Genomic DNA, 11159 nt, shown 5'->3' with positions numbered 1-11159 from the left:
ATTGCGTACTAACGCACACTAACGCAGAAACATGGTGGCCGAAGCTAGGGCATCGCACGAATAACAGAAAATCGTAGGAAGAATGGCGGTCGGGTCGACGAAAGTGGTGCAGGTGACCAATATTGCACCTCAGGCGACCAAGGATCAAATGCAAACCTTGTTCGGGTACCTAGGTAAAATAGAGGATATCAGGTTGTATCCTACTATCAGAGACGTCGCGGTACCTGTTCAGTCTCGCATTTGCTACATAAAGTTTCACGACCAAGGATGCGTCGCGGTTGCTCAACACATGACAAACACTGTTTTCATTGATCGTGCACTGATCGTGATCCCATATCAGAATGGAGACATTCCAGACGAACAGAGAGCCCTCGAGTTGACAAACAATGGCACTGTTGTACCAGGTAATATTTGTTTTCACTAACCCATTTGCACCTATCTCACAGTACAACTTGTTTCAAAAAAGTATGTGAAGTACTCACTAAAATGAAGTATCCTTGTTATTAACTAAGTGATAGTAGAAAACATAAACAATACTAGGAAGTAGCTTGTAATGGAATCCGATGATCTTTGATTTTCCTTAAACACATTGTAAAAAGAAGTTTCTGCTACTACTGCAATTTTTTATAAATTTTGTGTCTATTAAAGATTCTAATTATAATGTACATTTGTTTTAGGACTTTATCCATCCGAACCGAAACTGCCTCCAAATGTTGTAAATGCAATCGAAGGAATCCCTCCAAACCATGTCATCACTACGATGGATCCAAAATTGGAGGCAAATGGTTTGCCGCCTTACCCACATTTACCTGGTCACTTGGACAGCAGAAGGATTGAGGAAATTAGAAGAACACTAGTCCTTGCAAATCTAGATCCCTCCGTAACCACAGACCATCTCTTAGATTTCTTTAGTAATAATAATGTGGAAGTCAAATATCTACGCATGTGTACCAGAGATTCAGACACCGAACACTATGCACTGGTCGAGCTATCCGAGCAAGCAGCAGTGGTGTCCGCATTGATGTTAAATGGGAAGATGCTTATGGATAAACCAATTAAAATATACCATTCAACACAAGCGATAGCAAAGCCAGAAGCGAAGAGCAACGAAGCGGCGCAGAAGGAAATAGAGGAAGCAATGTCACGAGTGAAAGAAGCGCATAATTTAATTTCAGCTGCGATAGATCCGATGATCGGTATGTTATCGAAGGACAAACGAAGTCGCAGCGGTTCTCGCAGCAGGAAATCACGGTCGAGGTCACGAGGTCGCAGTAGACGATCCAGATCAAGGAAAAGGTCTCGTTCTCGCCACAGACGATCGCGTTCGCGCCATCGACGCAGATCGAGATCTCGATCAAAGCGTTCACGATCCAAAGAACGCAGACGGAAGTCACCGTCACGTAGAAGAAGCAGTTCCCGTGGTCGACATCGTTCTCGTTCCCGATCTCGACGCTCTCGGTCACGCAGATCTAGATCCAGATCGAAGGATCGCAAAAAGAGGTCCCCCAGACGAAGAAGCCGCTCCCGATCTCGAAGTAAACGATCGAAATCGAAATCCAGGCGGTCCAGATCGAAATCCAAATCCAGATCTTCCAAATCGAAGTATTCGGAGAAATCCAGAGACAAAGATAAAGAGAGGAGAAGTAAAGATAAATCGGATAATGGGAAAAAGAGCGACGGGGATAAAGGCGACAAAGAGAGGAGCGAGAAGAAGTCTAACAAAGAGAAGAAATCCGAGAAGGAATCAAAATCAGATGAGAAAAACAGGAGTACGTCTGAGACTAGCGAAACGAAAGAGAAAGCAGAGTCTGAGAATTAAACCTTGATGAATCGCGGTCTGCAGAAGGTTCACTTTGTTAATTTAATGTTGCGACACACTGTAATGCATTGATTAATAAAAAGTACGGGAATGTATGAGATGATTCCTTAACTTGTGTATACTTATAAAAAATACTAATTGTATTGGCATTCTTATAATAATACACACAGTTCACCCTTGTTTTAATGTGCTACTTTTTTTAAATACAGATTCCATTTAGGAAAAAGCCCTTGAGAGATTCAATTTTAATTAGAATAAGTGCCTATTTATCCTCCTACTTCTATTCTAAGTTGACTCTTACTATTCTTTACTAATCACCAAATATCTTGATACTTTTTTCAGACCTTTAATTAACATGGTTTCGCTTGTAATTTACTCAAACGTTTGAAAATTCGCGCTCTTTTATTGATGGCAGCACCAAGCAGTAATCATATGTAATGTAACAATCGTTGCCAGTTCTTCACACAGCTTCTCAAGTTCTGTAATCATTCGTGAATGATACTGTCATGGTATTAGAATCCCCGAAGTACTATGAATGACAGACAAATGAATTTGGTTAACTCACGAAACTAGAAGACGGAAGAAAACGGGGCAGCTGAAATAGTAAAGTAAAGTGAAATTACTGTATGGTTGGATCGTGTAACGTTGAAAACATATAGTTCGAAGTTGTTACACGTTAGGGAAGATAAAGTAGAAAATATAATTGGTCTTTAAAGTGTTCGTTAAAAATTGTATCGAATAGATAATACTATTGGAAGAAGATCCCCATTCAGGGGAGAAACCTTTATTTTTAGTTTTATTTTCGTTCACTTTTCACATTCAAACAGTTAAATGGTAAAAATGACACCTCAAGACGAAGGAAAGATAAGACAAGGTTTATCAAAGGTAAGTGTTATATATATTTCTAGTCGTATACATCTATTTTGATTGTTATTGCGTTATAATACGTATTTTTTAATTTCTTTTTAAAATAATAACCACTTTGTGTTTTAGTATCAAAATCCAGATATCACTAGAAAACATGTTATGAATGTATTAAATATTTACAAGGGTCTGCAAGGTGAAGTAGAGCAATTTGGTAAGTTTTGTGCTGATAAATTCATTAATTTTGAAGTACTTAATAAAGGAGTGTTTCATATATGTGTTTTGTTCTATTGCAGTGTTCAATGATGGATCGCGCAAAGAATTATTTAATTTGCAAGGAACAATACCTGTTTCTTACAAAGGTAATGTATCTTAACACTATTAATAAAGATTGTACTGATACAATAAGAATAATTGGAACATAATGGTTTCAGGTACTTTTTACAACATTCCTGTGTGTATATGGCTCATGGATACACATCCAAACAATGCACCTATGTGTTATGTTAAACCCACTGCTGATATGCACATTAAAGTTAGTATGTTTGTTGATCACAATGGAAAGATTTATTTGCCATATCTTCATGACTGGCTACCAGTAAGTAACTTTTAATTTTATTGTATACAATCCTATAATACCTTTGCAGTAACTGTATATTTGTATTCTAGCATTCATCTGACTTGCTTAGCTTAATTCAAATAATGATTGTTACCTTTGGAGAACAACCACCTGTTTATTCCAAGCGACGACAAGATACACCACCAAGCTCTACTCCTTATCCTGTACAACGTAAGACTACTTATTTTATTCTTTTTTATACATCAAACTGTGATACTTAAATGAAAATTGGTACAGCTTTCATGCCTATGCCTGGAAGTGGAGGACACATACCAGGTTCTAGTTTCCCACCTTATGTACAAAATTCTCAATACAAGGGTGGAAATAATGTATATCCACCATACATGTCTTCGTTTCCATATCAAGGTTACGGGTCTTATGGAGGCACTGCATCAAATTATCCAACACAAGGTTATGACTCTTACCCTTACCCTTCAACAACACAGCCAGTAAGTTATCAACACCAGTGCCAGAACTGTTGTAACATTCAACTCGAATATTAAACATTTTTTACGATTCTTAAGTCCCCCACAGTCCCAGCTTCTGCTGGTGGATCGGGCACAATTACCGAGGAACACATTAGAGCATCTTTATTGTCAGCCGTCGAGGATAAACTAAGACGAAGACTTAAAGAACAATTCTCACAATTGCAAGCTGAATTAGAAACGTTAAGTCGAACGCAACAAGAACTTACGAGTGGGTCGTCCCATCTCTCCGATTTATTCAACAGATTAAAGAAAGAAAAGGCAGAGCTTGAGAAGAATATAACTATACTTCAAGACAAAGAGGCTGAATTAGAAAAAGAGATTGCGAAACTTTCCGAGAATCAGTCAATAGACGTCGATGAAGCTGTTACGACAATCGCCCCGCTTTATAAGCAGTAAGTATTTACAGAACTGTTTGTTTTTGATTAATTCGAATAACAAATACTTTTGCTTATTTGCTTGCAGAATGCTAAACGCATTCGCGGAAGAAGCTGCCACAGAAGACGCTATATACTATCTTGGGGAAGGTTTACGCTGCGGTATTCTAGATTTGGATGCATTTTTGAAACAAGTACGACAGCTGTCACGTAGACAATTCATGCTCCGTGCTCTTATGCAACGCTGTCGTCAAAAAGCGGGACTGGCTGGTTAAATAATTTGTTTTCGATTTCTATAAAGTTGCGCTATTTAATATTTTATTTTATTACAACCAATGTATTCGAAATGAAGTATATATAAATCCCACGGTAAATAGGGGGATATAAATATATTAAAGATATAAGAAATTATTATTGCAAATTGAGAAAATACTTATGGAATGTATACCGTGCATCAACATATTTTTTGTTTCTTGTTATATACACTTAGTTCAGAACATTATATAAATACAAAGCTTTTATATACAAAAGGAAACAAAGAATATCATATATATATGTATAAAAAGAATTGAAATTTAATTGTATCAAGAAGAAATGACTTTGTTTGATGAAATTATATTTCTAAACACAACATACTCATAAATCTGTAAAAAGAAGTGTAGGTTTTAACCGATTCTTTTTATAATATAAAAACATTGTGTACATCTAGTAACACTTTTAGGTATTAAGAAATACGAAGGCTTTTTCACTGTATAATGAATGTATAAATTAATCACTGCATTGCACATTTTAGTAAAAATACATTGTTTTTATTTTTATGATGTGAAATTGTTATGTAATTACTTAAATGCTGTTACATGTAAGCCTTAGCGTTTATATTTTTTTAACATTGAGAAGTTTAATCTGAAACAAAAAAAAAGTCTTATATACACAATTAAAGACTGATAAAGTATAATATAATTACACTTATACTAAATAACATACCTATACATAAATGCCGACCCAAAGAAGTAAGAACAATACACCAAAACCAGAAAATATTGCTGCCACTAGAGAAATTAACAATTCTTTAAACATATCCCTTGTAAATTTTGTACTAGTAACTTCATATACAAAGAACCATGCTGTAAAGAATATTCCAATTCCTAGTAGCACCACTGCTAGTAATGGAAAAATTGCAGGATTTATGGGGGACACATATCTTGTCATAGACTCGATTTCCACCTAAATTAAATGAAAATAAAATTAATCAAAAAGGAAGGAAGCCAATGTTAACTTCTGGTACTTATTAATAGACTACAGATCTTATGCATACACTTAATTGTTTCGCTTTAATTTGTTTTAATTATTAAGCATGGAAATTAAAAGAAAATATTCGCGTTATAATTGAATGTTAACAAATAAACATGAGGAATATAGGTTAAAATAATACCGGTTTAAAAATCGAAGACAGAATTACACTTAATTGAAACAAACCATATTCAATTCACTAAAACTGAATGGAGAACAATAACCTATGATGTTACTGGTAAGAGTTACAAAAGTAAAACGAATACTACACTCACCATTGTATTAAATAAATATTTTGACGTGGCTCGGGTAAAGAACACGTAAAAACACTTTACCTTCACTCAACACGCGATCAGAGCTGCAATCTTTAGTATAAAAAATACTGCTGTGAACACAGTAACTCTTAACGCAAGTTATACCAATAGTTAAGCTACAAATCACTTAAATCTAATCAAAATTTTGCAGTTCGATTACTATGAAAATGAAACGAAGAAGGGAAAGTTTCCCTCATCAATAGAAAATTATGTTGATTTAGAGCGCGATACATATTTTAAGAAATCAATCGATAATATTAAGGTTGCAACCTCGAAGACGCTTTTAATAAATGTTTCTTTATTAAGTAATTTATTTCGATGGTCACGGGTTTCTCCTCGTTAAATAAACAGTGAGTACTTTAAAATCACGTATCCTGAAACAGTTGCTGTTACTCAGAAAGATGTCTGATGGACATTATAGATAATATCTTTAATTTCGAACAAGTTTGAATTGCGATTCGTTCGGTATCGATAGTGGCAGGTTTGTCACGATGGTATGATTCATAACGGATAGCAGTGCATTATCAATCTTTACATTCCTCGATATTTGTGAGTAACTTTCATGCGTGCTATATACAATTTTTCAATGCCTTGATCATATAAAAACAATAATGTATACTTTTTGTTAAAGTTCAGTGATGAGCTAAGATCCCTGTAGTATTATGTAAACAATCCTTTCTAGTATATAAAATCAAATCATAGCAATCGATATTTCGTATTTATCCGTTTTTACTATGTAAGTTTATTGAAATATGTTTCTGTAAAATTATTAGTTCTTGCAGGTAAACATGACGAATAATATTTTAATGCCAGAACAATTCTCTTTGAAATGGAACAACTTTTTTACCAATTTGTCGTCTGGTTTTTTAAATCACCTCACTGAAAATGATTTGGTTGATGTTACATTGGCTGTAGAGGGTCAGCTGTTACAGGCACATAAACTGGTTCTTTCAGTCTGTAGTCCATATTTTAAAAGTATATTCAAGGTAAGAGAAATTGATATTGTGTATTTTAGATGTATTAAGTTGTTGCACAAGTTCTGTTCGCTAGTTCTGTTATGGTATTTTATAGAAATCTTTGAATTCAGGAAGGAGAACCTCTGAAGTCATTATTTGTAGACAATTACTTAGAAACAATAATATTAATTGATAATGTAAACAAAGTTGCAGGTGGAACTTAAGCAACAACTTAATGTTTATTATGTTGCTGTTGTTCAAATGAGAGCTCTGTAGAATTATTTTATAGGAAAATCCTTGCCAACATCCGGTAGTTATTCTCAAAGATGTGAAGTACAATGAAATCGAATCATTGTTGAAATTTATGTACCAAGGTGAAATTAATATTAAAAAGGAAGATTTGTCTGCTTTTTTAAAAGTAGCACAAACATTACAAATCAAAGGACTTGCAACAGAAAAGACAAGTAATTTACAGGCAGTTAGTAACCAAAATGCCACTCAATTAAGCATCAACTCTAATACTCAAAATGTTGCTCAACCACAGTTCAGTATGGCATACAAAGTCAACAAAAACACAGATACAGTAGAAAAAAGAAAAAGGCCTCATGAGATTAAGAAAAATATTAAGAAATGTAAACAAGATGCACAGCCAGAGGGTGTTGATGATTTACCAAATGAGGAAACAGATGATAAAGATTCTTTAGTAATAACAAATAAAGATACACCTGAACTTTTAAAGGGGGAGAATGATACTGAAATTATTCTTGAAACGCAAGAAGAAGAGGATGATCAAAAACTAAATATTACCAATGAAATTGATGGACAGAGTACAAGTGAAAATGCTACACAACAAGGTATAAAAAATTTACAGAAATAGAATTAGTAGTATTCTTTATTTTGATATAGTAGAAAAATATATAAACTCTCATTTAATTGTATCTAAACGTTAGTTTAATCTTCTTTTTCACGATACTTTTAAATGAAGAGTTCTTTTATACAAATGAAAAAATAGATATTGACGATCATAGTACTAATTTAACGTTACAGCTGTGGAGCCAGTAATTTATAGACTCTCCGCACGAGGCCGACCACAGCTAGTGCATGAAGGCTATGTTTATAATTTAACGTCTCGCTCAGAAGGTTTGAATAGATCTCATTATCGATGTGCGGAACAGCATCGCGGATGTAAAGGTAAATGCGCGGTTATTGCAGAGAGATTTATGCCTACAGGTGTGCATGATCACAATCATCCACCTGGATATCAGTCAGAACATGATTACAAAAAGAAGAAGGGCTTAGATACAGATATTGCTTAAGCTTTAAACGATTTAAATTTATAAAATCACGAACTTTGATAAATTCATTGAAAAAGTTCAAACAAAAAGTCGTTGAACTGAAAAATAATATTATTACAGTATATCAACAGTGAATAATATTCAGTATTTTTAAAATAGAAAATCTTAATTTTTTGTACAGATCATCAATGAACATTGAATTTTTATAATTTACAAATTGATATAAACATATTGTTTATATTGTGAGAAATGTATAATTCTGATTAACACGTTCACTGTCTGGGTCTGTATGGATCCCACTTGCATGTGAGAGATGCAATAAATGCGAGATGGCAGCAGATGCACTGCCTTTTTTACCAAACAATGTGCTGGTGTACCTAATTCGTTGTGTACATACTATGTGTTCTTATGTATAATGAGCTCTATCCAAACAAAGAAGCAATGATATTACAGTAAAACAAAAAGTAGTCTTGTACATTTTAAAACCTGAAGGAAGTAAAGAAAGTATCCCATTAATTCCAGGATTTATGCATTTTATATCAAAAATAGAAAAACGACCTGATCGAAAAGAAGTAAGAAAGAGATGTTCCGGTTGCTATGAAGGTTTAAGAGAAAGTGGTTTCCATTGGGAAGAAGCGTCTAAAAAAGCCAGAAAAGTGAATACCGAATGTAAAATGTGCAACAAAGTATTTTGTATGAAGTGTTTTGAGAAATATCACTCTTTAAAATAAAAATTTTTTTAGCAGAAGAAACCATTTGTACTGAAAATATTGACAACCAGGTACGGACTATAAATAAAAAACAAATGATTTATATAGCAATTTCAGGGTCTGCATCATGCAATCAATTTTGACCCATAGAGGGATCAGAGGATACTGAAAGTAAATTTTTTGTGATCCCTATACAGATCAAAGAACAGTGAACGTGTTAACATATTTATATGACGAGCGAATCGTAACATGTATTTTTATCGTATTTTAATGTAACTGTGATGTTCTTTACTTTGAGATTTATAGAGAAATAATTAGAAAATGGTGATAATCACATTCCATTTAGTATTATATTTAAAGCAAAACAAAACCAAATAAGAATATTTAATTTATGTTATCTATTTACGTGTAGCTTGTTTTTGTCCATATTACAAAATTAATTCATTTTTATAAGTATATGTCAACGCACAGTTGTAAACTTGTAAGTATGTACATATGTACATATAAAACATAATGTTCTGTCTATTTACATTTAAGTTCTTGTAAAAATAACTTATATATGTACGTTCTCAGAGAGAAGTAACAGATTTTATAATATATTAAATTGAAAAGTAAATACAAGGAAAGTAGTATAGATCGCGTTAAAATTATAAAATTTATTTTAATATTAACCTTTTCATTGTATAAGTTTTTTTTAACGCTGAAGAACAGTTATTGCAATGAATATGATAACATCTTCAGAAAGATGTTCACTTTCTAAAAAATTGAGTTTATAATTTATATAAAAATTGTATAAAAGGCAATAATTTTCTTATAAACAAACGTATATGTGTATATATGAAACACAGGCTGAAACAAAGACAGTCTTGTTTCATGACTTTGCTCAAATCTATCCCACTCCCATAATATTCTTAAATATTTATTGAGAATGCATCTATATATTTAAAGAAGATACTAATATCGTCTAGCCATCTTCTTTTCCAATTTTCGTTGTTTCTTCTCACTAATCTCAGGTTCTAGAGAAGGTGCAAAGAACCATGGAGCTAATATTTGTTTCCATAGCATCCAGCCTCCTCTAAGTGGTACCTGTAACAAATACATTATAGTTAGTAAAGAAAGATATGAGAAATTAATGTTATTTCAAAAGATTCTACCATTTATAACACTAAAATATACTATTTTATATTCAACTCATTCAGTATATTAATTATACTTACAAGAAGCCACAAAAACCAAAAATAATTTGATATTAAAGAGAATACTTGTACTCCAGAAGTCAATATGATTAAATCTTTCACATGTCTGGAACAAAGAGAAGAAATGTTATACCCAAAAAAAAGAGCTTAGATCATAATAAAACATTACATTGTTTCACACTGCTATTGAAATAGTGTAGGATATTTACTCTGCTATACCTCCTTCCATGTTAAGATCTATTCCAGAATCCAAAAGTTGTCCAGATTCTGAATATGTTGTTTGAGCTATGTATTTCATAAATTGATAACTTCCTATATACACAATTCCAGAAAATATGGTTAAGGTCTGTAATTATATCATGTAATACAATGTTTTCATATTTCTGTATTCAAATGACCTATAATAACTTGTGTTTTTAAGTGCAACAAAGTCAGAGATTAGTTTATAAAAATGAAGATGTGTCTTAAAGCATTAACTCACTATTGATAATGTTGTGAAGTCAAAAAGTAACATCATAACAGTAAAATATATTCCTAATGCTCCAATAATCATGTTACGATAGAAGCTCAATGTTGTTTTATTTTCTTCAACAATCTGCTTTGCTCCTTTCGTTCCCACTTTCGTCTTTTTAGTCTAAAAAATTAATAAGTAATAAGACTTTGCAATTATTTTATTATATATGAATTTTTGTAAAAAAATCGTTTATCAAATTTATCGCATAGTATCAATCATATGGAAACAAAACTCTAGTATACTTAAATTGATTAAATAGTATTAAGGATAAAAGAAATGTATGCGATAAATAATATTTTATAAAACTTACTGTCATTTTGTATTTATAAATTGCACTCAGAGAAGTACTTAATATGAACTAACGATGAATATTTGTTCGATAATTAAAACATGACACAGACTTAACCTTTCTATAGCTATTCAAAAAACACTTATGATCTACAGAAGCCACGTGAAAGACATCGTGTGAACAAAAGTCTCTAGGTGGTTAACATTATTTGACATATATGCTTCAATAAGAATTTTATAATTAGAGATAATTTACAATGGATAACTTATGAAATTCATTCTCTATTTAATTACTTATTCTCATTTATCTGTCTAACTCTAGTTGATAAATTACAAATCTATAATAACAGATTTGAATAAATTTTATTTGGAATAAAAATAAATAATAATAGTTTGAAATAACGAGTCATTTATTTAAATTATACATTAAAC

The 11159-nt window shown here is 32.4% G+C and overlaps 5 protein-coding genes across 9 annotated transcripts; 3 read left to right on the top strand and 2 right to left on the bottom strand.

Annotated features, from left to right (window-relative positions):
* Positions 1 to 30: 30 nt before the first annotated feature.
* On the top strand, positions 31 to 1999 carry Srp54 (splicing regulatory protein 54). Its single transcript, XM_076392841.1, has 2 exons — positions 31 to 404; positions 678 to 1999. The coding sequence occupies exons 1-2, from the start codon at positions 83 to 85 to the stop codon at positions 1817 to 1819; spliced, it is 1464 nt and encodes a 487-aa protein (XP_076248956.1). The 5' UTR covers positions 31 to 82; the 3' UTR covers positions 1820 to 1999.
* Positions 2000 to 2337: 338 nt separating this feature from the next.
* Tsg101 (tumor susceptibility gene 101) lies at positions 2338 to 4759 on the top strand. The gene is made up of 8 exons (XM_076389068.1): positions 2338 to 2704; positions 2813 to 2897; positions 2980 to 3045; positions 3118 to 3281; positions 3353 to 3473; positions 3540 to 3751; positions 3827 to 4182; positions 4253 to 4759. The coding sequence occupies exons 1-8, from the start codon at positions 2651 to 2653 to the stop codon at positions 4437 to 4439; spliced, it is 1245 nt and encodes a 414-aa protein (XP_076245183.1). The 5' UTR covers positions 2338 to 2650; the 3' UTR covers positions 4440 to 4759.
* Positions 4760 to 4910: 151 nt separating this feature from the next.
* Kud (oligosaccharyltransferase subunit 5 kud) lies at positions 4911 to 5817 on the bottom strand. The gene is made up of 3 exons (XM_076389137.1): positions 5730 to 5817; positions 5149 to 5388; positions 4911 to 5067 (listed from the first exon to the last, which is right to left on the bottom strand). Exons 1-2 carry the CDS (start codon positions 5730 to 5732, stop codon positions 5149 to 5151), a joined length of 243 nt encoding a protein of 80 aa, XP_076245252.1. The 5' UTR covers positions 5733 to 5817; the 3' UTR covers positions 4911 to 5067.
* Positions 5742 to 9372, top strand: LOC143185813 (uncharacterized). Of its 5 annotated transcripts, none has more exons than XM_076389104.1 (4): positions 5742 to 6118; positions 6551 to 6754; positions 7014 to 7578; positions 7772 to 8675. In XM_076389104.1, exons 2-4 carry the CDS (start codon positions 6557 to 6559, stop codon positions 8038 to 8040), a joined length of 1032 nt encoding a protein of 343 aa, XP_076245219.1. In that variant the 5' UTR covers positions 5742 to 6118; positions 6551 to 6556; the 3' UTR covers positions 8041 to 8675. The 5 variants fall into 5 exon arrangements, with proteins under 5 accessions (XP_076245219.1, XP_076245195.1, XP_076245227.1 ...); XM_076389080.1 differs by having other exon boundaries at positions 6542 to 6754; XM_076389112.1 differs by having other exon boundaries at positions 5748 to 6118; positions 6542 to 6754; positions 8542 to 9372.
* On the bottom strand, positions 9366 to 10865 carry LOC143185842 (transmembrane protein 208). Its single transcript, XM_076389124.1, has 5 exons — positions 10750 to 10865; positions 10407 to 10559; positions 10135 to 10271; positions 9947 to 10031; positions 9366 to 9815 (listed from the first exon to the last, which is right to left on the bottom strand). Exons 1-5 carry the CDS (start codon positions 10753 to 10755, stop codon positions 9684 to 9686), a joined length of 513 nt encoding a protein of 170 aa, XP_076245239.1. The 5' UTR covers positions 10756 to 10865; the 3' UTR covers positions 9366 to 9683.
* Between the last annotated feature and the right edge of the window lie 294 nt (positions 10866 to 11159).

This window comes from Calliopsis andreniformis, chromosome 2 (genome assembly GCF_051401765.1).
Source record: "Calliopsis andreniformis isolate RMS-2024a chromosome 2, iyCalAndr_principal, whole genome shotgun sequence".
In the NCBI taxonomy this organism is placed as follows: domain Eukaryota; kingdom Metazoa; phylum Arthropoda; class Insecta; order Hymenoptera; family Andrenidae; genus Calliopsis; species Calliopsis andreniformis.
The sequence above is the reverse complement of the archived record's forward strand: the minus strand, read 5'-3'. Positions and strand labels throughout refer to the sequence as shown.

What these genes read in the sequence shown, in the direction of transcription:
- Srp54 (XM_076392841.1), top strand. Translation starts at nt 83, where the DNA reads ATGGCGGTCGGGTCGACGAAAGTGGTGCAGGTGACCAATATTGCACCT. An exon ending in CAATGGCACTGTTGTACCAG is followed by an intron (nt 405 to 677) that starts GTAATATTTGTT and finishes CATTTGTTTTAG; the next exon opens with GACTTTATCCATCCGAACCG.
- Tsg101 (XM_076389068.1), top strand. Translation starts at nt 2,651, where the DNA reads ATGGTAAAAATGACACCTCAAGACGAAGGAAAGATAAGACAAGGTTTA. An exon ending in TAAGACAAGGTTTATCAAAG is followed by an intron (nt 2,705 to 2,812) that starts GTAAGTGTTATA and finishes TTTGTGTTTTAG; the next exon opens with TATCAAAATCCAGATATCAC. An exon ending in ATCGCCCCGCTTTATAAGCA is followed by an intron (nt 4,183 to 4,252) that starts GTAAGTATTTAC and finishes ATTTGCTTGCAG; the next exon opens with AATGCTAAACGCATTCGCGG.
- LOC143185813 (XM_076389104.1), top strand. Translation starts at nt 6,557, where the DNA reads ATGACGAATAATATTTTAATGCCAGAACAATTCTCTTTGAAATGGAAC. An exon ending in ATTTTAAAAGTATATTCAAG is followed by an intron (nt 6,755 to 7,013) that starts GTAAGAGAAATT and finishes ATTATTTTATAG; the next exon opens with GAAAATCCTTGCCAACATCC. An exon ending in TGAAAATGCTACACAACAAG is followed by an intron (nt 7,579 to 7,771) that starts GTATAAAAAATT and finishes TTAACGTTACAG; the next exon opens with CTGTGGAGCCAGTAATTTAT.
- LOC143185842 (XM_076389124.1), bottom strand. An exon ending in ACTTCACAACATTATCAATA is followed by an intron (nt 10,272 to 10,406) that starts GTGAGTTAATGC and finishes ATATAATTACAG; the next exon opens with ACCTTAACCATATTTTCTGG. An exon ending in TTTGGTTTTTGTGGCTTCTT is followed by an intron (nt 9,816 to 9,946) that starts GTAAGTATAATT and finishes TATTTGTTACAG; the next exon opens with GTACCACTTAGAGGAGGCTG.